Here is a 20,029-nt window from a genome sequence, read left to right on the forward strand (position 1 = left end):
AATTAACATCAAATCCAAAGACATTGGAGGTGACAAAGTTTCAGAGATGTAATTTTTATTCAAAGTGACAGTATATTGAGAGCTCAGCTGTCAGCGACTGGCCACATTTTTCCTTGAAGGAGATTACTCAACCCAAAAGCAAGTCCAAGCATGTAATACACCCGTCAGTCCACCAGAGGCTACAGAGTGAATGTTACATTTTGTGTTGCCTGGGCATAAACAGTAAGGTGCCTTAAATTTAGGCATCAAAACTACGAGGATAGGACTAGACACCAAAACTACTAAAATAGGATAAGACACCAAAACTACTAGGATAGGATTAGACACTAAAACTAAACTAAACTAAACTAAACTAACACTAAATCTGTTAGACACTAAAACTACTAGGTTAGGCTTAATCTGTTATAAATCTGCTATAAACCTGTTATAAAACCTGTTATAAACCTGTTATAAATCTGTTATAAACCTGTTATAAATCTGTTATAAACCTGTTATAAAACCTGTTATTAAACCTGTTATTAAACTTGTTATAAACCTGTTATTAAACTTGTTATAAATCTGTTATAAACCTTTTATAAACCTGTTATGAATCTGTTATAAACCAGTTATTAAATCTGTTATAAATCTGTTATAAAACCTGTTATAAAACCTGTTATTAAACCTGTTATAAACCTGTTATTAAACTTGTTATAAACCTGTTCTTAAACTTGTTATAAATCTGTTATAAACCTTTTATAAACCTGTTATGAATCTGTTATAAACCAGTTATTAAATCTGTTATAAAACCTGTTATAAACCTGTTATGAATCTGTTATAAACCTGTTATTAAATCTGTTATAAACCTATTATAAAACTTGCTATTAAACCTGTTATAAAACCTGTTATTAAACCTGTTATAAAAATGCAACCGCCACCAGTTTGCCAAGGGTGGCGCATTCACTAAAGACACCGCCTAATACTGTCATGACTAAAATAGATGTAGATTTGTTGGGCTTCATTGCTGTTGCATTAAATTTGTTTGAGTGGTAGTTAAAAAAAATGAGTAGAAATGTCATTTTTTTTGCAGGAGTTTTTCAGTGTCACTTTGCCCAGGTGAAACAGATAAGGAGACTTTTAGAATTTCAGAATTCTCCCGTTATATCAATTAATTTGTTCCATGAAACCAAGAGTTCGCTTTTTGCTTCCCTTTTTTATGTACATGGTTCCTCAAATAAATATAATAATATTGACAATGACTCTTTCTCCTCCTAATTTTTCTCCTCCTCCTTGTCCTCATCTTCCTTCTCTTCCTCCTTCTCTTCCTGCTCGTCTTCCTTCTCTTCCTGCTCATCTTCCTTCTCTTCCTGCTCGTCTTCCTTCTCTTCCTTCTCTTCCTCCTGGTCTTCCTTCTCTTCTTCCTCATCTTCCTCCTCTTCCTCCTACTCATCTTGCTGCTCACCCTCCTCCACCTTCTTCTTCTTCATTGTTATCTTCTTCTCCTTCATCAGTTTCTTCTCCTTTATCCTCTTCTTCCACTGATTTCTAACGTGTTGATGAAACAGCGCCATAACTACAAAGTTTACACTTTTAAAACGGGAGGAGGGGTGATGTAAGGCATGTTTGCTTACAATGTTTGTTGCTAGGAAACACACCGCCCTTCACCACCGGGTCCTTTATTGTAGGGGGACATGAGATTATTCCTTCATTTGGAGCATGCCTCCCACTTCATTTGCTCCATGACACAACATGCAGTGTTTCTGAGCAGCCCGTCTATGCAGAGCCGGTACTTGGACCCACCACTTGCTCAGTCGTGGTTTGTGTTGGTGTTGTTAATCTAATGATTGTGTATGAGGCACACAGCAGGCTGCTCTGTGGTACATCACCCCCACGTGAAGCCACAGTAAAGCATGAGATTATGGGCAGGGCTCAGATCTCCCACGATGATGGTAAAGAGCAGCTATGAGCTGTAATTCAGCTGCACGACCAGCAGCGCACAGGGAGGTCGACAGAAAATGTGTTCACATTTGCTTCTGTTTCACTCGATGTTCGTAATCAGGTTTTGAAAGAGAAGAGGTCTGGTTGCAACGGCAAACAATAAATATAACCAACAGATGCTACAAAAAGTCTTAAAGGCTTAAATTATGACACATCAACATACAATATATTTGGTGATCAGATTTTTTTATGGTTGTATGTCTCTACCAACCTGTCAAATTACATCCATTTCTGTCCACACGTAATGTAGAGAAGACTTCACATGCTTGGCCAACAAAGCTGATTGACAGTAGACAATGCTTCAAAGGTATAAAACAATGGATGCTTCAGACATCGTCAACCTGACAGCACAGAACATGAACACAACCACCAAAGATTCTCAGTGGACACCCACGATTAGTGCTACCAATTCAGTATCCAGCCAATTGTGAAATATGCTCACAGTCTTCTCTTCCTGAGTTATGCCGTTGAATAATGGCAAAAAAGTTTGTTTGCAGAACATTTTGATGTCACACAGTAGTTTACCTTTGACCTTTAAGATATACAAAATGTCAGACATTTGTATGAAGTTTTGTCATGATTACTGTATGAATTCTGGAGATATGTCCACAAATGTATTTTGTGAGGTCACAGTGACCTTTGACCACCAATATGTAATCAATTGATCTTTGAGTCCAAATGAATGTTTGTGCCAAATTTGAAGACATTTGCATAAAATGTTCCTGAGATATCGCATTAAAAAGAATGGAATGGACAAAATCTGCTCACTTTATCCTTGGGACCAAGTGAACATTTGTTCCAAATTTGAATAAATTCCTTCAGGTCGATCTTGAGATATTACATTCAAAAGAATGGGACGGACAGATGGAACGGATGAGGTTACACTGACCTTGACCTTTGACCTTCAACCACCAAAATCTAAATCGGTTCATCATTGGGACCAAGTGAATGTTTGTGCAAAACTTTAAGTAATTCCTTCAAGTTATTCTTGCGATATTACATTCAAGAGAATAGGACGGAGCGCTGGAACGGAGATGAGGTCACATTGACCTTGACCTTTGACCTTTGACCAGGATCAGTTAATCTTTGGGACCAATTGACTGTTTGTGCCAAGTTTTAATAAATGTCCTCGAAGTGTTCTTGATTCCTTCCCACCAATGGGACGTTTGGAGGGACAACAAAATAAAACAAAAACATTAAAACATAAAGCATCTGATCCTGAAGCTTTAGAAAATGTTGACTTCTCTCCAACTCAAAAAGTGATGATACTTTAAATGAGCATCACTCTACAGTACAGTAGTGATGCTCTACCATCAGTAAACACTAGAATGAAATGTCATCTGAACTTTTCCATTAGGTAAATGAGAATTTTCTCATGTTCAAACCCTTATATTCTGTGCTTTGTGTCCATAACATGAAAGTAAATGCTGCCAGCTTTAACTAGAACTTATTGTGTACTTAGAACTGTTGACAACAAACTGACAAAATGCTGAATCCACTGATACTGCTGCAGAAAAACATCTTTGGAAACAAAGACTATCCGGATGAGTATGAGTTTATCAATGCTCATTTAGAAATGCTGATTCAGGAAGAACTGAAGGTGTAATGACGCCTCTTCACTTCAATCAGCCCACAAGGAGCCACATGGCACAGCGCCGCCTGCAGCCAATGAGCTGAACTGTTACAAAATGTATTAAAGCATACTGCTCTAAAACCGATATGGATATTTAGCAGGGTTGAACATCACAGATAATTTGATGAAATAATTGATTGCAAGCAACATCATATTTTCAGCATCGATGTTTTTCAGCATTTAGGTACACGGTGATCTGCTGAGTCGCCATTTTAACATTTAAACTAACTGACCGGCTAACGAGGCCAAAAGTTAGCAGCATTTTTTAGTTACATTCAAAGTTCACAAAGAACAAATGATAAATTTGTAGCTTTCTCCCAGCTGGCTGAAAGTGGTGTAATTATTGGCTGCGGAGGTGAACGAGCCACAGTGCTGCATGGTCTGTGGTCAACTGGGCGGAGCCATGGAGGAGGCGGAGCCGCAAAGGAGGCGGCTGCCTGCTGCTGTCACAGAAGATGTGTGTGAGGAGGCTGAATTATAAAAGATGAATTGGGAAACTGAACTTGAGGATGAAAGTTAAATGAAAAAAAGTTTTCCTTCTTTGTTTCTCTGGTGAAAAAAAGTCATAAATCTCAACTCTCCAGGAATAAAGTCTAATTTTCTTACATTAAAGCAGTTTGAAAGATTTGCGGTAAAACAACAAGTGTTACTGAGTTCTCTCCATCAAAACATCATGTAATGCTGGAGTGGAAATGTATCACCAGAACCCAGCTGAAATAGGGCCTTTTTTTTCATTTATTCAATCATGTTACTCATTTCAGTTTACAGCCCACACAGCACATCTGACAATTAAATACCCATATTCTTTGTTTTCCAGGACGTCATATTCAAATGATGTACTAGCTACAGAAACGGTAATAATGATGCTCTTTGTGGTGTTTTGGGAAATATATAGCATAGTTAAATGTTTGAGAACATCATCATCACTTCTGTCTGGACAAAGGACTCCTGTCATTAAAACACACTTTAGGTTCGAACAGACTTCCTCCTGGACCAGAACAGCAGCTGCTCTGATTTTAACATGAGGGTGCCGGTTCAAACGCCTGACATGAAGGTTTCAAAGTTCAAAATGGAGCCTTAAACTGTAAATAATGCAGCCTTTTTCAAAATGACACAACTTTTAATTCAAGCACTCAAACGTGTGAATCTCAACAATGATTTCATACACAGTGATGGACTGCATCATCATGGCTGAATTTAAAGGTCCCATATTTCAACCTGTCCTGCTCTTTTATTTGTAGTGTTGATATCCAAAGGAGACACACGTCTTCTTTGGAAAAAGAGGTTTTCTGGAGTTCTACCAACAACAGCCTGTTTTCTGTCTCAAACCCTCTCTTCTGATTGGCTCACTCTGTTCTGAGTAACGACCGGCCAGGCCAACTGCAGGTTTTCTTTCACATAAAAGGTTGGACAGTGGGCAGTACTGGGGACTGACCCATGACATGACCATGAGTTTATGACATAACAAACTTACAGAAGTCCAAACAGCCCAGTTGCTGAATACAGACTGTCTACTGCACCTTCTGTCACTTCACAGTATTCATATAGCACCTAGACCTGCTTTATCATTTTAAACTAAATTTATACAATATGGGACCTTTAAATTATACAGTTAAAAAGTCAGTGGGTGTGAACGGGTACGGGGGTCCGTGGGTATCAGCGGGTACGAGGGGTCCGTGGGTATCAGCGGGTACGAGGGGTCCGTGGGTGTGAATGGGTACGGGGGGTCCGTGGGTGTGAACGGGTACGGGGGGTCCGTGGGTGTGAACGGGTACGGGGGTCCGTGGGTATCAGCGGGTACGAGGGGTCCGTGGGTATCAGCGGGTACGGCGGTCCGTGGGTATCAGCGGGTACGGCGGTCCGTGGGTATCAGCGGGTACGAGGGTCCGTGGGTATCAGCGGGTACGAGGGGTCCGTGGGTATCAGCGGGTACGGGGGTCCGTGGGTATCAGCGGGTACGAGGGGTCCGTGGGTGTGAATGGGTACGGGGGGTCCGTGGGTGTGAATGGGTACGGGGGGTCCGTGGGTGTGAATGGGTACGGGGGGTCCGTGGGTGTGAATGGGTACGGGGGGTCCGTGGGTGTGAATGGGTACGGGGGGTCCGTGGGTGTGAATGGGTACGGGGGGTCCGTGGGTGTGAATGGGTACGGGGGGTCCGTGGGTGTGAATGGGTACGGGGGGTCCGTGGGTGTGAATGGGTACGGGGGGTCCGTGGGTGTGAATGGGTACGGGGGGTCCGTCGGTGTTGACGCCGTCCTGCACGGACACGGTCTGAAGGTAAAGGTGAGGGAACAGTAGACGCTCTCATTTCAGAACTCTGAGACCTTCAGCAGCAGCTGGTGATGGACTGCGGCAGGAAGATGGAAAAAAAAAAACAGAGGGAGTCCAATTGTGGGAAGGTTGGTGGTAGGAAGGAGTGGCCGGCAGAGGAAAACAGAAGAGGAGAAGAAACTGAAAAGTTAAAAGCCTCTGCTGAATCAAGGAATCTAAAAAAAACATCAACATGTGTACATCCGGTCACTTCCCCTCCCACGCGTCGTCCCTCTGCTTGGCTGCCAGGCGCTTCTGATCTGAATAACAAATCACAAACACGAAGTTCAGCACATGAAGAAGGAGATTCGCTGCTCGAAAGATTTATATTATTGTCTGTGGAGTGAAACACTGTGTGTATATGTGGCTTCTGTTGCTGTGCGTGTTGTGATCTTAAATAAAGAGTACACTGAGAACAAAGGAGATGGTTTTTACTTTTCTATACTTGCAGCTGGACTTCCTGGACTGACTGTTCAGTGGACAGCCAGCTGTGGTTTTCTGGGCCTATATACTTATGTTCCATCTGCTGCACTGATTATAGAGCTGTTCTGCTCAACAAACCATGGACCTGAACTTTCCATGTTCTGCTGTAAAGTATGAGAACAGCTCCCACTAGTGGTGAAACCTGGTGATGCAAACACTGGGACGAATAGGTGAGGGCTGTTACGTATTTGAGTGATTTCTTATTTCAGGGTTGACTTCCTGCTCCACATCCTGCACTAGAGCAACAGCCCAGCCAACATAAGGACTGGTCTCTGATCAGCCTGTATTTACTACTAATGGAGCCCAGCCGAGAAGAAATAAGACACTTGGAGAATGAAACATGTTTGGAGTGTCCTGCTGATGAAAAGACCACAGTCATAAACATGGCTTGTACAATGTACCTTTTGCCTCCTGGAGTTTCCTCCTCTCGGCCTCTCGCTGCTCCTTCGTCTGGTTGCTCTTCACACCGAGAGCACCGATCACAAGCTGCCGAGCGAGCGCTGCACTCGTCTGAGGTCTCTCCTTAGCAGGAAGGAGGTCGTCTGGAGACGAGAGGATCATATTAGTGTTTAAATGGGAAGGATACAGTTTGAGATTCATGTCTGTAATAAGACCAGCTAACAGTCTCAAACCGACACCCTGAATCACAGAGAACTATTTCTCAGATCTGGGAGCTCAACATCAACATTAAAACAGGAAGCAACTGAGACACTTAAACCCTCTCAGAACTGATTCCATTTGAGTTCATTCACATTTTCTGCATCTTGTATGCCAGTGAAAAAATGAAGGTAATTTCTATATAGAAAACCTTCTTGGAAGTATTCTTGAAAACGTCCCCCATTTTGCTCAATAGAAAACATAAGGTGACGAACAACGCTGAAACCAGACAGGTCAGTCAGGTAAGTTACCTGAGCAGCTGCGGGCTTTGGCCTTGGTGGCAGAGGAGGACCTGGAGAGAGGTCGCAGCTTCATCAGTGGATGTTTGGACCTGAGAGCTTCGCGGGCTGAAGAGGAACATGAACACGTTGCACCAGTCAGTGTCTGATTACAGCTGGAAGATGAAGTCCGAAAGATTTATTTACACAGACAATGAACAAAGAAACAGAAGATTTTAAAGTCCGGGAGCAAACACCTAATTCATGTTCACAGTGTTGAGTTCATGTCCACTGGTCCTCTTTACTGAAACACTTTTCCTTACAATATTTGAAAAGAAAAGTGTCCCAGCGATGTGATTGACTGCTCAACATCCTGTCCTGTGTTCAGCTTCAGGTAGAAGCAGAGCTCTACTCACCTGCAATGGGGCTGCAGAAGAGGCCGAGGGCTCGCGTGTCATCGATCCACTTAATGTCGAAGCCTCTCTGTCTGAAAACGGAAAGTAGTAAATATGTCATAACAACGGACTCCTGTTCATCATATATATTATTTCTATAGGACCCCATTAAAGGACTGATCCTCAGTGTTTCACCGTGTCTTCAAACAATCATCTTCACACTTTGTTGTCATTAATCTTCCTAATGAAGGCAGATTTCTTCTGAAGTAACGATTTCATGCTTCAATGGATTCTAACGTTTATACAAAGCAGATAAAACCATAAATTAGAAACACCATCACATTGTGTTACTTAGGATTCATCTCCAACAAGAAGACTGAAGCATGCTTATGAATGGAAGCTGTATCCAGGAAGTCTACATACTGGTAGGACTGAAACAACTTGAGAAGGTCTTCTGTCTTGAAATCTGCAGGTAAGTCGTAAATCTCCACGATATGAGAAAGATCCTCCTCGCTGAGGTCGACGTCGTCCTCATCATCTCGCTCCATGTTGTAGTAGTCGAACCGGGACTCCTGAATGGACTCCTTCTTTCTACCTTCTTTCACCGCCAGCTGTAGGACAAGCAGAGACAGGTAGAGATAGGTAGGGACGGGTAGAGACAAGTAGAGACAAGTAGGAACAGGTAGAGACAGGTAGAGATAAATAAAGACAAGTAGAGACAGGTAGAGACAAGTAGTTCTCCAGTAACGGTGACCAACTAGTTCTTTTAGTAACTTTGACTGTCTAGTTCCCGAGTAACTGTGACCAACTAGTTCTTAACTGTGACCAACTCGTTATCTAGTAACCGTGACCAACTAGTTCTCTAGTAACTGTAACCAATTTATTCTAGTAGCTGTGACCGACTAGTTCTGTAGTAACCGTGATCAACTAGTTCTCGAGTAACTGTGACCAACTCGTTATTCTAGTAACTGTGACCAATTAGTTCTCTAGTAACCGTGACCAACTAGTTCTCTAGTAACTGTGACCAACTCATTATTCTAGCAACTGTGACCAACTAGTTCTCTAGTAACTATGTCCAACTAGCTCTTGTAGTAACTGACCAACTAGTTCTCTAATAACTGTGACCAACTAGTTCTCTAGTAACTGTGACCAACTAGTTCTCCAGTAACTGTGACCAACTCATTATTCTAGTAACTGTGACCAACTAGTTCTCTAGTAACCGTGACCAACTAGTTCTCTAGTAACTGCGACCAACTAGTTCTCTAGTAACTGTGACCAAATAGTTCTCTAGTAACTATGACCAACTCGTTCTCCAGTAACTGTGACCAACTCGTTATTCTAGTCACTGTGACCAACTAGTTCTCTAGTAACTGTGACCAACTCGTTATTCTAGTAACTGTGACCAAATAGTTCTCTAGTAACTATGACCAACTAGTTATTCCAGTAACTATGACCAACTAGTTCTTCTAGTAACTATGACCAACTAGTTTTCCAGTAACTATGACCAACTAGTTATTCTACTAACTATGACCAACTAGTTCTTCTACTAACCATGACCAACTAGTTCTTCTAGTAACTATGACCAACTAGTTCTCTAGTAACCATGACCAACTAGTTATTCTAGTAACTATGACCAACTAGTTATTCTACTATGACCAACTAGTTCTTCTAGTAACCATGACCAACTACTTCTTCTAGTAACTATGACCAACTAGTTTTCCAGTAACCATGACCAACTAGTAATGTTCACCAACTGTCACCTCTTCTAGCAGATGTGGATCCAAACAGTCTCCGTCATCATTGAACAAGGTGTCCCAGCTCTCCTCCTCCGTCTCCTCCGTCTCCTCCGTCTCGTCTGTCTCCTCCTCCACCTTCGTTGAGTCCGGCTGCCCGATACCGACCACCTCTGCACCCTGCAGTCGCTCCTCCTTCAGGCCAGACTCCCGGTTCTGGGTCTGGCCTTCATGTCCTCCTCCATCAGGTCCTCCTCCATCAGGTCCTCCTCCATCAGTTCCGGCCTTGTCCTTCCTGTTCCTGGCGTTCTTGCGGGCCTTGTCGGAGTAGCGCGGCCTGGGTCTCGGTTTCACGCCTCCCTGGGGCGGAGCTTTGTCTTTGGGGGCGTGGGCTCGTGGTTTGGGGACGGACAGAGGCGGACTCTTTGTGGCCGTCAGCTGGGTCGGAGCACAGTCTTGCTCGGGCTGGTCCCCCTCCATGGTTAAGCGATGTCACCAAAACATCTGGAGCAACATCCACCCACAAAGCGTTAACAGACTTCCACCAGGCTTAACGACGGATCATCATTAATAAATAATTATCAGTTATATCTTTCTCGAGCAGATTCAACTCGCTTATTCCTCAGTTACATTTTTACCACGAGCTACTGTTAGCTAACCGATTTAGCAATCTTCTAATCTTCCTCTCGTGAAGCTGCAATGATCCTTCATTAAATAAATATAGAAGTAAAAGCGACTTAACTTGAATATAATTCTGTTCATTTGTTTTCATTCAAACGGTTCAATCATAATAATAGAAGATAGATTTGCTCTCTCGGCTTACCCGTCTTTGGTTTGTTTAACAACAGATTTTCGTCGCACTGATGACGCAACAGTAGATCAACGCAAAGCATCATGGGAGATGATGTTCTTGTATGGCGCTGCAGTTTAACGAATTTGAGCAAAAATTACGGTTATTTCGGGACGAGTTTGTTTATTGGCTGAATGTTAATCTTTGGAGTTCGTTAAGTTTTATCAACGTGTTATTTCTATGCTATCGATATAATCCGTTGATATAACGGCAACTACAAACAGACGGAACCCAGTTTCTCAAGAGACATGCGCACACGAACACAGGTCCGACATTGGTTAACATCCGGACCATTCTGATTGGTCAGGATTCTCACGTTACACAAGCTGTTTTGTAAATCCTAAATTGTTTAAGGTGAAACATCTCGGAGCAGCCGACTCTGATCAGCTGACCTGGTAAGACACTATGAACTCCTGCTTACTATGAAGAACAGGATTCTATTAAAATACTTTTTTTTTTTTTAATGTCTGTCACTTACGAGTTAAAGCAAGTTAAAGATTCATTTTTTGCATAATTTTTTATTTTCTAGAAAAAGTCAGAAAATATCAATAACACCGTTAATAACAGATATTTGTGCATACTGTAACTGCACGAATCATAATTTTCAAGAATTTAAAAAGACTTTCTTAAAATGAGGAGTAAAAAAAACCTATTTATTGGTGGATTAGGAGAGAATCATTCTACACTTTTAAAACATAATCTGTCCTCTGGCTAGTTATTCCTTCTTTAGGGCTGCAAATGACAGATGTTGTTCATGATCAGTTATTCTTTCAAAATTTTCCAAGAAATGAATGAGTTGATTGCATTTTAAAATGTCCAGAAAATGGGGAAACATGTCAGTGAGTGTTTCCTGAAAGGTTCTGCCTCATTTCTGTTTTGTCCCAACCAGCAGATATTCAGCTAATTCAATGATTGTTGAATCCTTTTACATGATCTTGTTTATGTACACATTGTTTAAATATCCTCTAAAACTGATTTATCTTTTTGATGCAGTTTCCCAGTAAAATGAGAAGTGTGATGCTGAAGGACCTTCATGAACCCGTCTGCTTCTGTGTCCGGCAGGTTGCAGTGATGTGGCGTTCAGGTGTGCTGCTCCTCTTGGCCGCGTTGTGGCATCCGTCCTGCACACAGATGACTCCGCCCCTTGCCCAGACAACTCCACCCATGCTGCAGGTAGTCACACAGACGATGCTTCCTCCTGATGGTGTGCACAACCCCACTCAGCTCAACTATGGGATGGCGGTGACTGACGTGGACGGGGACGGTGACCTGGAGGTGGTGGTAGCAGGGTGAGTTTTAAAATCATTAAAGACGCACATTTAGATGTTTGTTTTAAACGGGTCATGTTCTGTCTCAGGTACAACGGGCCCAATCTGGTTCTGAAGTACGACCGCACTCACAACCGGCTGGTAAACATCGCTATCGATGACAGTAAGTCTCCGTTCTACGCGCTGAGGGACCGAGATGGAAACGCTATCGGAGTCACCGCCTGCGATGTGGACGGAGACGGACGAGAAGAGATCTACTTCCTCAACACCAACAACGCCTACTCTGGTAAATAAAACCAGAGTAGTAGTAGTAACCAGAGAGAACCAACTCCGGTTCTGGTAAATAAAACCCAGAACCAACTCCTGGTTCTGGTAAATAAAACCCAGAACCAACTCCTGGTTCTGCTCCTTTCACTCCTTTCAGTAAGCTTTATATTTTCTTCCTTCTTGTGCAGGAAAAGCTTCATATTCAGACAAACTCTTCAAGTTCCGTAACGGTCGTTTTGAGGATCTTCTCAGTGACGAGCTCAACGTGCGTCGAGGAGTCGCTCATCTCCTGGCGGGACGTTCAGTCGCATGCATCGACAGAAAGGTCAGGGAACTTTATTCAGTCGATTTCCTGCCAATCACGGCTCCTGTTCTCTCAGCCAATCACGGTCAATCTGACAAACCTTCCTGTTGTGCAGGGAACCGGCCGCTACTCCGTCTACGTGGCCAACTATGCCAGCGGCGCCGTCGGACCTCACGCTCTCTTAGAAATGGACGAGGCTGCCAGTGATGTCACCAGCGGTGTCATCGCTCTGTCTGACGTTGCTGCCCAGGTCGGGGTCAACAGGTTCACAGGTCAGGGGTCAGGGGTCACAGTGGCCGACTGAGAGTGTTTTCATGGTTTGACTTTGGTGGAAACAAGCGAAGCCTCCACAGTTGTGTTGTTGTGCAGGTGGTCGCGGTGTGGTTGTCGGTCCGATTCTGAGTCAGACCCGGTCCGATGTGTTCTGTGACAACGAGAATGGACCCAACTTCTTGTTCAAGAACAACGGAGATGGGACATTTGTTGACAAGGCAACACAGGCCGGTGAGAAATACACAACACATACACTCACTTCAGGTTGTAGAGGTTCTGGTGGGTTGTAGAAGTTCTGGTGGGTTGTAGAAGTTCTGGTGGGTTGTAGAGGTTCTGGTGGGTTGTAGAAGTTCTGTGGGTTTTAGAAGTTCTGGTGGGTTGTAGAAGTTCTGGTGGGTTGTAGAAGTTCTGGTGGGTTTTAGAAGTTCTGGTGGGTTGTAGAGGTTCTGGTGGGTTGTAGAAGTTCTGTGGGTTTTAGAAGTTCTGGTGGGTTGTAGAAGTTCTGGTGGGTTGTAGAAGTTCTGTGGGTTTTAGAAGTTCTGGTGGGTTGTAGAGGTTCTGGTGGGTTGTAGAGGTTCTGGTGGGTTTAACATGGTGCCGTCTGTCAGGTGTGGCGGACCGGTACCAGCACGGCAGAGGAGTTGCCCTGGCTGACTTCAATGGTGACGGAAAGACCGACATCGTGTACGGGAACTGGAACGGGCCACACCGCCTCTTTCTGCAGACCCGCGACGCCACGTTCAGGGTGAGAAAAGAGAAACGAAGCAAACACCTTAAAGAAGGAGAAGGTTTAAAAGTTCAGGAAGTCACAGTCACACAAGTTTAGCGATTAATGATAGAATTATTTTATTGTGTTATTATTACACAAGTTTTATCAATACAATCTTGTGAATAAGAACAGACTTTTTGTGCTTTGGTGTTTCATAATGTTCATCATGTTAATGTGAACAGATGCTCATTAAAATGTGGAAATTAAAAATATTATAAGTGAAGTGCTGAGATGTCCAGTAGGAGGAGCTCATTCTCTCCTCAGGTTATAAACTATAGAAACAGAAACTCCAAAAGTGGAAAACAACAAGAAATAAGAGATGGAAAAACTTTTGTTGTTCTACTTTATGCAGCTGTTTTTAAACAGATCTATTTGAACCAATCAAATGATTATGTAAAATGATTGATTGATTATTGATTATATAATAATTGGGTGCTGTCCTGTGCAGAATGTTGCTAGCGGAGGATTTGCCGCCCCATCACCCGTTCGCACCGTCATCGCTGCCGATTTTGACAACGATAGCGAGCTGGAGGTGTTCTTCAACAATATCGCCTACAGAGGCCACGCCCCCAACAGGCTGTTCAGGTTATACATATACAGAGGCCACGCCCCCAACATGCTGTTCAGGTTATACATATACAGAGGCCACGCCCCCAACATGCTGTTCAAGTTATACATATATTTAGGCCACGCCCCCAACAGGCTGTTCAAGTTATACATATATTTAGGCCACGCCCCCAACAGGCTGTTCAGGTTATACATATACAGAGGCCACGCCCCCAACAGACTGTTCAGGTTAAATACACTGCTCAAAAAAATAAAGGGAACACTTAAACAACACATCCCAGATCTCAATGAATGAAATATTCCAGTTCAAATCTTTACTCATTACATAGTGGAATGTGTTGAGAACAAAATAACATCAGAATGATCAATGGAAATCAGAATCATTATCCATGGAGGTCTGGATTCAGAATCATACTCCAAATAAAAGTGGAAAAATCAGATCACAGACTGATCCAACTTCTGTGGAGATTCCTGAAGACAAGTCCAAATGAGTCTCAGTAGTGTGTGTGTCCTCCACGTGCCTGTATCACTCCCTACAACGCCTGGGCATGCTCCTGATGAGACCACGGATGTTCTCCTGAGGGATCTCCTCCCAGACCCGGATCAAAGCATCGGTCCACTCCCGGACAGTCTGCGGTGGACGTGGTGTCGGAGGACGGAACGAGACACGATGTCCCGGATGTGCTGGATTGGATTCAGGTCTGGGGGACGGGCGGGCCGGTCCGGAGCATCGATGCCTTCATCGTGCAGGAACTGCTGACACACTCCAGCCACATGAGGCCGAGCATTGTCCTGCATCAGAAGAACCCAGGACCCGCTGCACCAGCAGATGGTCTTCAATGGGTCTGAGGATCTCATCCCGGGACCTAATGGCAGTCAGGGTACCTCTGGCTAGCACACGGAGGGCTGCGCTGCCCTCTGAAGAAACGCCTCCCCAGACCGTCGCTGACCCGCCGCCGACCCGGTCCCGCTGGAGGATGTTGCAGGCAGCAGAACGTTCTCCACGGCGTCTCCAGACTCCGTCACGTCTGTCACATGTGCTCAGTGTGAACCTGCTCTCATCCGTGAAGACCGCAGGGCGCCGACGGAGAAGCTGCCGATCTCGGTGTTCTCCGGTAAAGTCCGGTCGCCCCGCACGGTGTTGGGCTGTGAGCACAGACCCCACTTGTGGACGTCGGGTCCTCGTACCGCCCTCATGGAGTCTGTTTCTGACAGTTTGAGCAGAAACATGCACATTAGTGGCCTGCTGGAGGTCATTTTGTAGGGCTCTGGCAGCGCTCCTCCTGCTCCTCCTTGCACAAAGGAGCAGATAGCGGTCCCGCTGCCGGGTTGTTGTCCTCCTACGGCCCCCTCCACGTCTCCTGGTGGACCGGCCCGTCTCCCGGTATGTCCTCCGTCCTCTTGACACTGTGCTGACAGACACAGCAAACCTTCTTGCCACAGTGTACATTGATGTGCCATCCTGGATGAGCTGCACTACCTGAACAACTTCTGTGGGTTGGAGACACCTCATGCTCCCTCTAGTGGTGAGGACACTGGCAAAATGCAAAAGGGACCAACGATCATCCAGAAAGGACGAGGACAGAGAAACGGTCTGTGGTCACCACCTGCAGAACCGTTCCTTTATAGGGTTGTCTTGATAATTGCCTCATTTCCACCTGTTTGTTCCATTTGTACAACAGCAGGTGAAACTGATCCTCAATCAGTGTTGATCCAAACTGGACAGCTTGATTTCACAGAAGTGGGATTGATTGGAGTTACATTGAGTTGTTTAAGTGTTCACTTTATTTTTTGGAGCAGTGTGTATACATACAATCCGGTGAGATGCACCTCATTCATGGATAATAACCAGCTTGTGTTGGTTCGCAGGGTGTCGAGGAGAGCTGGTTCTGGTTCCGACCCGCTGATCCAGGAGCTGCATGTGGGAGATGCTGCCGAGCCGCAGGGGAGAGGAACCGGTCCGACACGTTCTCATCCCGTTTATTCTCAGGATGTCATTATGATGTAGCTGTGTGTCTGGAACACAGTGCAGTGAAAGTTCTGTGTGTTCCTGACAGGTGGCGCTGTGACGGACGTGGACGGAGACGGACAGCTGGAGCTGCTGCTGTCACACGGAGAGAACGTAGCGCAGCCCCTCTCTGTGTTCAAGGTCACACAGGTGTGTGTGTGTGTGTGTGTGTGTGTGTGTGTGTGTGTGTGTGTGTGTGTGTGTGTGTGTGTGTGTGTGTTTATGAGGACTGGCTCTGACTTCCCACCAGCTCACTCGTCTTCCTCGTCTTCCTTGTTTTCAGGGTTCATCCAATAACTGGCTGCGGGTCGTTCCTCGTACCCAGTTTGGTGCTTTTGCGCGCGGCTCTAAAGTCACAGCGTTCACCAATCGGAGCGGAGCTCACACACGCATCATCGACGGCGGCTCCGGGTACCTGTGTGAGATGGAGCCGGTCGCCCACTTCGGTTTAGGTAAGTTCGTTTATACTAAAAGAGGACGGGACACATCAGAAGTGAACAGAATAAAAATAATATAAATATACACTGTTTCCATTATTATTATTATTATTATAATCATTATTATTATTATTATTGTTATTATTATTGGAGGCTGTTTGTAGCACAGAATAAATATACAAAAGAGTTCGTAGCTTCAGGTCTGTAAAATGGTTCTGATCCAAAAGTGTCTTCAGCTGCAATACCACCGAGTGCCACTAGAGGTCGGCTCCAAAAAGCCTCCGGCTCCATAGACTCCCATTCAACTTCTCTCATCAAATCCAAAGTCAATGGATTTTTCCCACAAGTTGTTATGATGTCGTTCGTTAAAGTCACTCATTCTGAGCAGTTTTCTGATGATCCACCTGGAAATAATTACATCATTCATTAGCTATCAGGCTTCAAAAAGCCACATTTGATTGACAGGCCTGTGGTGCAGTCAGGTTTCCAACATATGTGGGTGTGCCTATTGTCCTGGGAAATCGAGTTATTCGTGTCAGTTCACAGACCGATGTGTGACGTCACTGTTGACGCTCGATTAGCAGGAATAGATGAATATTTTGGGACATGAGCTTATTTGATGATATTGCCAAGAGTTGGATGAGAAGATTGATCCCACAGTCGGTCTTCTCATCTCGTTCTCTGCAAGAAAAATAACAAACTGTACCTTTAACGTAAAATCCTGTGATGTCTTTTTAAAAGTTGATCTTGTGAGATACTCAGTCAGTTTTTTAACTTTTATTCCCAGGAAGTGACGAGGTGAAGGTTCTGGAGGTGTCCTGGCCCGACGGCACCACCATCACTCGACCTCTTCAGGCGGGTGAAATGAACTCTGTGGTGGAGGTGGTCTTTCCCAAAGCAGGGGAGGAGTCTGAGCTCGCCAACGACACGCAGGTACACCGCCCGGAGTCACGCCATGAACTATGAACATGTGTCTTGTTCCAGGAGATCTCTGCAGTCACCTCATGAACTTAACATCCAACATCTTTATCTCTCCCTCTTTGGTCATTTCAGTTTCATTAAAAATTATTTTACAGCAAAATGCAATACAATTACTGTTTCCACCATGTTTTTGTCTGTAAAATCAGAACATATTTGGTTTAAATAACACTATTATTATATTCCTTTTTTGCAGTGTGGTAATGGCTTCACGGTGAAGAATGGCCACTGTGCAGGTAAGCAATTCGTTTTTAAAATGAAGAGCCTTAAACAGCGACCCCATCTCAACGATCTCCATTTTGTTGTCTTTGGCCCCACCTATGACAATAAACAGTAATTGCAGTTCTGTTCTTTGGACTCTTCACAGAGATCCAAACCGTGTTAATTAGTTTATTTTTCTTTGGATTTGCAGTTTAATCATCTGCAATCGTCGATCTTTTCTTTGTTTCCATAGTAACTGTTTCCATAGGTGAGTTTAAGAACTCACCTTTTGTGCTGCTTGCGATTTTTTTTTTTTTTTTTTTTTTACACAGATGTCACCACAAGCAAGTCCTTTATTTTATAATTTATTAAAATGAAACTCTTCGAGATTATTACTTTACAGATTATTGGACAAAAATGTATAATATATATTAAAAAAAAATTTTGACTTTACTTTCACTGTTTCTGTTTCTACAGGTTCTTGAAGATGATCTCATGAAATAAATAAAGAATTGCTGTGATGTAAAGTAATGTTACAGAGATCATGGTTTTAAAATGCTTTTCTTTTTGTGTTTTTGTCTTTAAGAGCAGGGCCTTGTTTTCTTCTATGAGTAGTTTTAATATTTTTCTCTAACTTTGTACTTTAACTGCTTTAAATAAACCTGTTTAAATAAACTGCTTGATATTGATATGCTGGGTGAGTCATCATAACTCATATCTGTCATCAGCTCTCTAAAACACTCACCTTTAGTCCAACATTCAACCTTTACATTTACTTTGACTGACAACAGAAGCAAATGTAAGCAAGTGCTTTCTGTGAGTTATCAGATGTGCTGAGTCAGCACTAAAAACCTGCTGAAACAACTAGTAAGAATAAGAGATGCTGTCTGGAGCTGACAGACATCAGGAAGGACTAGCTGAGTCCTGCTGAGACCATCATTCATTCTGTTGTCTTCCTTCCTTTGTTTCTCCTCCATGTTGTTCTTCTTCCCTCCATCCAGCAGCGCCGGCTCCATTTTATTCCGGCGTTCGCTCTTCAGGCTCCATCTCTGAATCCTCCTGTTTTAAGACACTGTTACTGCCGTGTGTGGTGGTGCTGTCGGCACCGGCAGGTCGAAGGTGAGGCTCCTTCAGGTTAACGATGAGTCTGTGTGCGGCGCCGGAGGCCTGGACCCAATGAAGGAACAGTGTCCGTGTTTTATCTGGACATCTTCCAGTCTGGAAGAGATGAGCTGTCACTTTTCAACCAGTCAGGCATGCGTGAACACACGAGGGAATTTGCTCTCCAAAGTTATAACAAGTCCTAACAATGAATGAACAATGCAGGCAAAGAGTTTTAATCATGATGTTCGGTCGGACACGTCAGTGGTTCTTCATTATGTCACTGTTGGCTCGGTTCAACTTTAAAGTCCCGTTACGAAGTGACATGAGCCAACATGCACAAAACAAGGACCCTGAAACTGAGACCGCTAAATGGAATTCATCCATCATAAATCGTATTATTTACACATGATGTGCTTTTCCTGCTCTGATGAGACCACGTCTCCAGTGAACAGGCTCCAGTGTGCATAAACATGGATATCCACTGATCAGTTTCCCAGTAAATAATGTACGCTAAATTCCACATGATGATATAACAATGTGTCCATACAGATACAAGGTGGAATGAAATTTAGGAATGTTTTCGCTTATAGATTTATAAAGAAGGACTATCACTTTACATGTCAAACAAGCTGACATCACAAACCGCATCATTAATCCAGAGTTGTGTCATCTGATAAATGTTGTCTGAAATGATTAAACCACAGTTCGAGTTGGAGGCAAGAATATAATAAAACACAGGAAGCACAGAGCCAGTAGATTCATCTGTGGCCATTAATCACGAGGAGAATTCCTTTTCACATTACAGGCAATTATTATTCATATGAAATGTTGAACAGTGCAGCTTTATTATTGGCTGCTTTCCATTGAGCAGCTCCAGTTCTGAGGCCCTGCTCACTGAACACGACTCCACCAGCAGGTTGAAACACTTTACTGATGTCAGGTTGAATGAAGCGGCTCAGAAATCGGATGCGTTCAGCCCTCATCCTAACGACAGAGAGAAAGACATGTTATCGTCAAATATGAGAATAAGGCCTCACTTTTTCAGGCAGTCTCTCCTGGACAGCATTTAGTGTTGCACTTAATTGTTAACATGAAAAGTGACTGAAATAGCCGTTACATAATATGAAAAAAAAAAAAAAAAGGAGCCAGAGAGACCAGTTTAAAGCCAGCGAGTTAATGTCAGATTGTTGAAATAGGAGCTTTTCCATGATATCCAACAAGCAGCTCCAGCTGAGATCAGTCGGGCGCCTGCCAGAAGAAACACTCATTTAGAGTATTTATATACTATGAACAGATGGTAAAAGAAAGAAACTCTGCAGCTGTGATGAAACTGTTTATTTGACACCAGTCATATACCTCATTGCCGTGTGTATCAAACTACAAGCAGTAGGAAAATTTGATCTTGCACAAAATGTCACCAAAATAAAGATACATTCACATTTGCGAGCCAGTTCTTGGCAGTTCTTCTTCTTTGGAAGTGTGTTGAGGAATCACGGGACTGTTAGTGTTCTTTAAAAACACCACAGGTAGAATTCAGGAAGACTTTTTTGGACCCATCCGTTCTCACTGCTGCGGTTAACTGCACAGTAAGTCTTTGCAT

General features: G+C 43.6%; 3 protein-coding genes across 3 annotated transcripts in view; 1 reads left to right on the forward strand and 2 right to left on the reverse strand.

Moving 5' to 3' along the window:
- Positions 1–4,706: 4,706 nt before the first annotated feature.
- On the reverse strand, positions 4,707–10,326 carry r3hcc1l (R3H domain and coiled-coil containing 1-like). The gene is made up of 7 exons (XM_069139683.1): positions 10,227–10,326; positions 9,431–9,907; positions 8,094–8,281; positions 7,692–7,762; positions 7,309–7,404; positions 6,802–6,942; positions 4,707–6,177 (listed from the first exon to the last, which is right to left on the reverse strand). The coding sequence occupies exons 2-7, from the start codon at positions 9,881–9,883 to the stop codon at positions 6,125–6,127; spliced, it is 1,002 nt and encodes a 333-aa protein (XP_068995784.1). The 5' UTR covers positions 9,884–9,907; positions 10,227–10,326; the 3' UTR covers positions 4,707–6,124.
- Positions 10,327–10,572: 246 nt separating this feature from the next.
- crtac1a (cartilage acidic protein 1a) lies at positions 10,573–18,014 on the forward strand. Its single transcript, XM_069139682.1, has 14 exons — positions 10,573–10,648; positions 11,316–11,542; positions 11,611–11,807; positions 11,977–12,113; positions 12,208–12,364; positions 12,462–12,596; positions 12,974–13,110; positions 13,583–13,719; positions 15,571–15,659; positions 15,759–15,859; positions 15,993–16,161; positions 16,934–17,079; positions 17,321–17,360; positions 17,803–18,014. The coding sequence occupies exons 2-14, from the start codon at positions 11,325–11,327 to the stop codon at positions 17,808–17,810; spliced, it is 1,671 nt and encodes a 556-aa protein (XP_068995783.1). The 5' UTR covers positions 10,573–10,648; positions 11,316–11,324; the 3' UTR covers positions 17,811–18,014.
- A 1,735-nt stretch (positions 18,015–19,749) lies between these two features.
- Positions 19,750–20,029, reverse strand: part of golga7ba (golgin A7 family, member Ba) — a 4,455-nt gene continuing 4,175 nt past the window's right edge. The window contains exon 5 of the mRNA XM_069139684.1: positions 19,750–20,029. This exon is cut by the window's right edge and continues 1,414 nt beyond it. The gene's annotated coding sequence lies outside the window, so the exon portion shown is untranslated.

The sequence above is a fragment of the Embiotoca jacksoni genome, unplaced genomic scaffold (assembly GCF_022577435.1).
Source record: "Embiotoca jacksoni isolate LCO1_2020_lvr unplaced genomic scaffold, fEmbJac1.0.p SCAF_85, whole genome shotgun sequence".
Lineage (NCBI taxonomy): Eukaryota > Metazoa > Chordata > Actinopteri > Embiotocidae > Embiotoca > Embiotoca jacksoni.

What these genes read in the sequence shown, in the direction of transcription:
- r3hcc1l (XM_069139683.1), bottom strand. Translation starts at nt 9,883, where the DNA reads ATGGAGGGGGACCAGCCCGAGCAAGACTGTGCTCCGACCCAGCTGACG. An exon ending in CAAAGCCCGCAGCTGCTCAG is followed by an intron (nt 6,943 to 7,308) that starts GTAACTTACCTG and finishes TCTCGTCTCCAG; the next exon opens with ACGACCTCCTTCCTGCTAAG. An exon ending in GAAACTCCAGGAGGCAAAAG is followed by an intron (nt 6,178 to 6,801) that starts GTACATTGTACA and finishes TTTGTTATTCAG; the next exon opens with ATCAGAAGCGCCTGGCAGCC.
- crtac1a (XM_069139682.1), top strand. Translation starts at nt 11,325, where the DNA reads ATGTGGCGTTCAGGTGTGCTGCTCCTCTTGGCCGCGTTGTGGCATCCG. An exon ending in CCCGCGACGCCACGTTCAGG is followed by an intron (nt 13,111 to 13,582) that starts GTGAGAAAAGAG and finishes TGTCCTGTGCAG; the next exon opens with AATGTTGCTAGCGGAGGATT. An exon ending in GCCCCCAACAGGCTGTTCAG is followed by an intron (nt 13,720 to 15,570) that starts GTTATACATATA and finishes GTTGGTTCGCAG; the next exon opens with GGTGTCGAGGAGAGCTGGTT.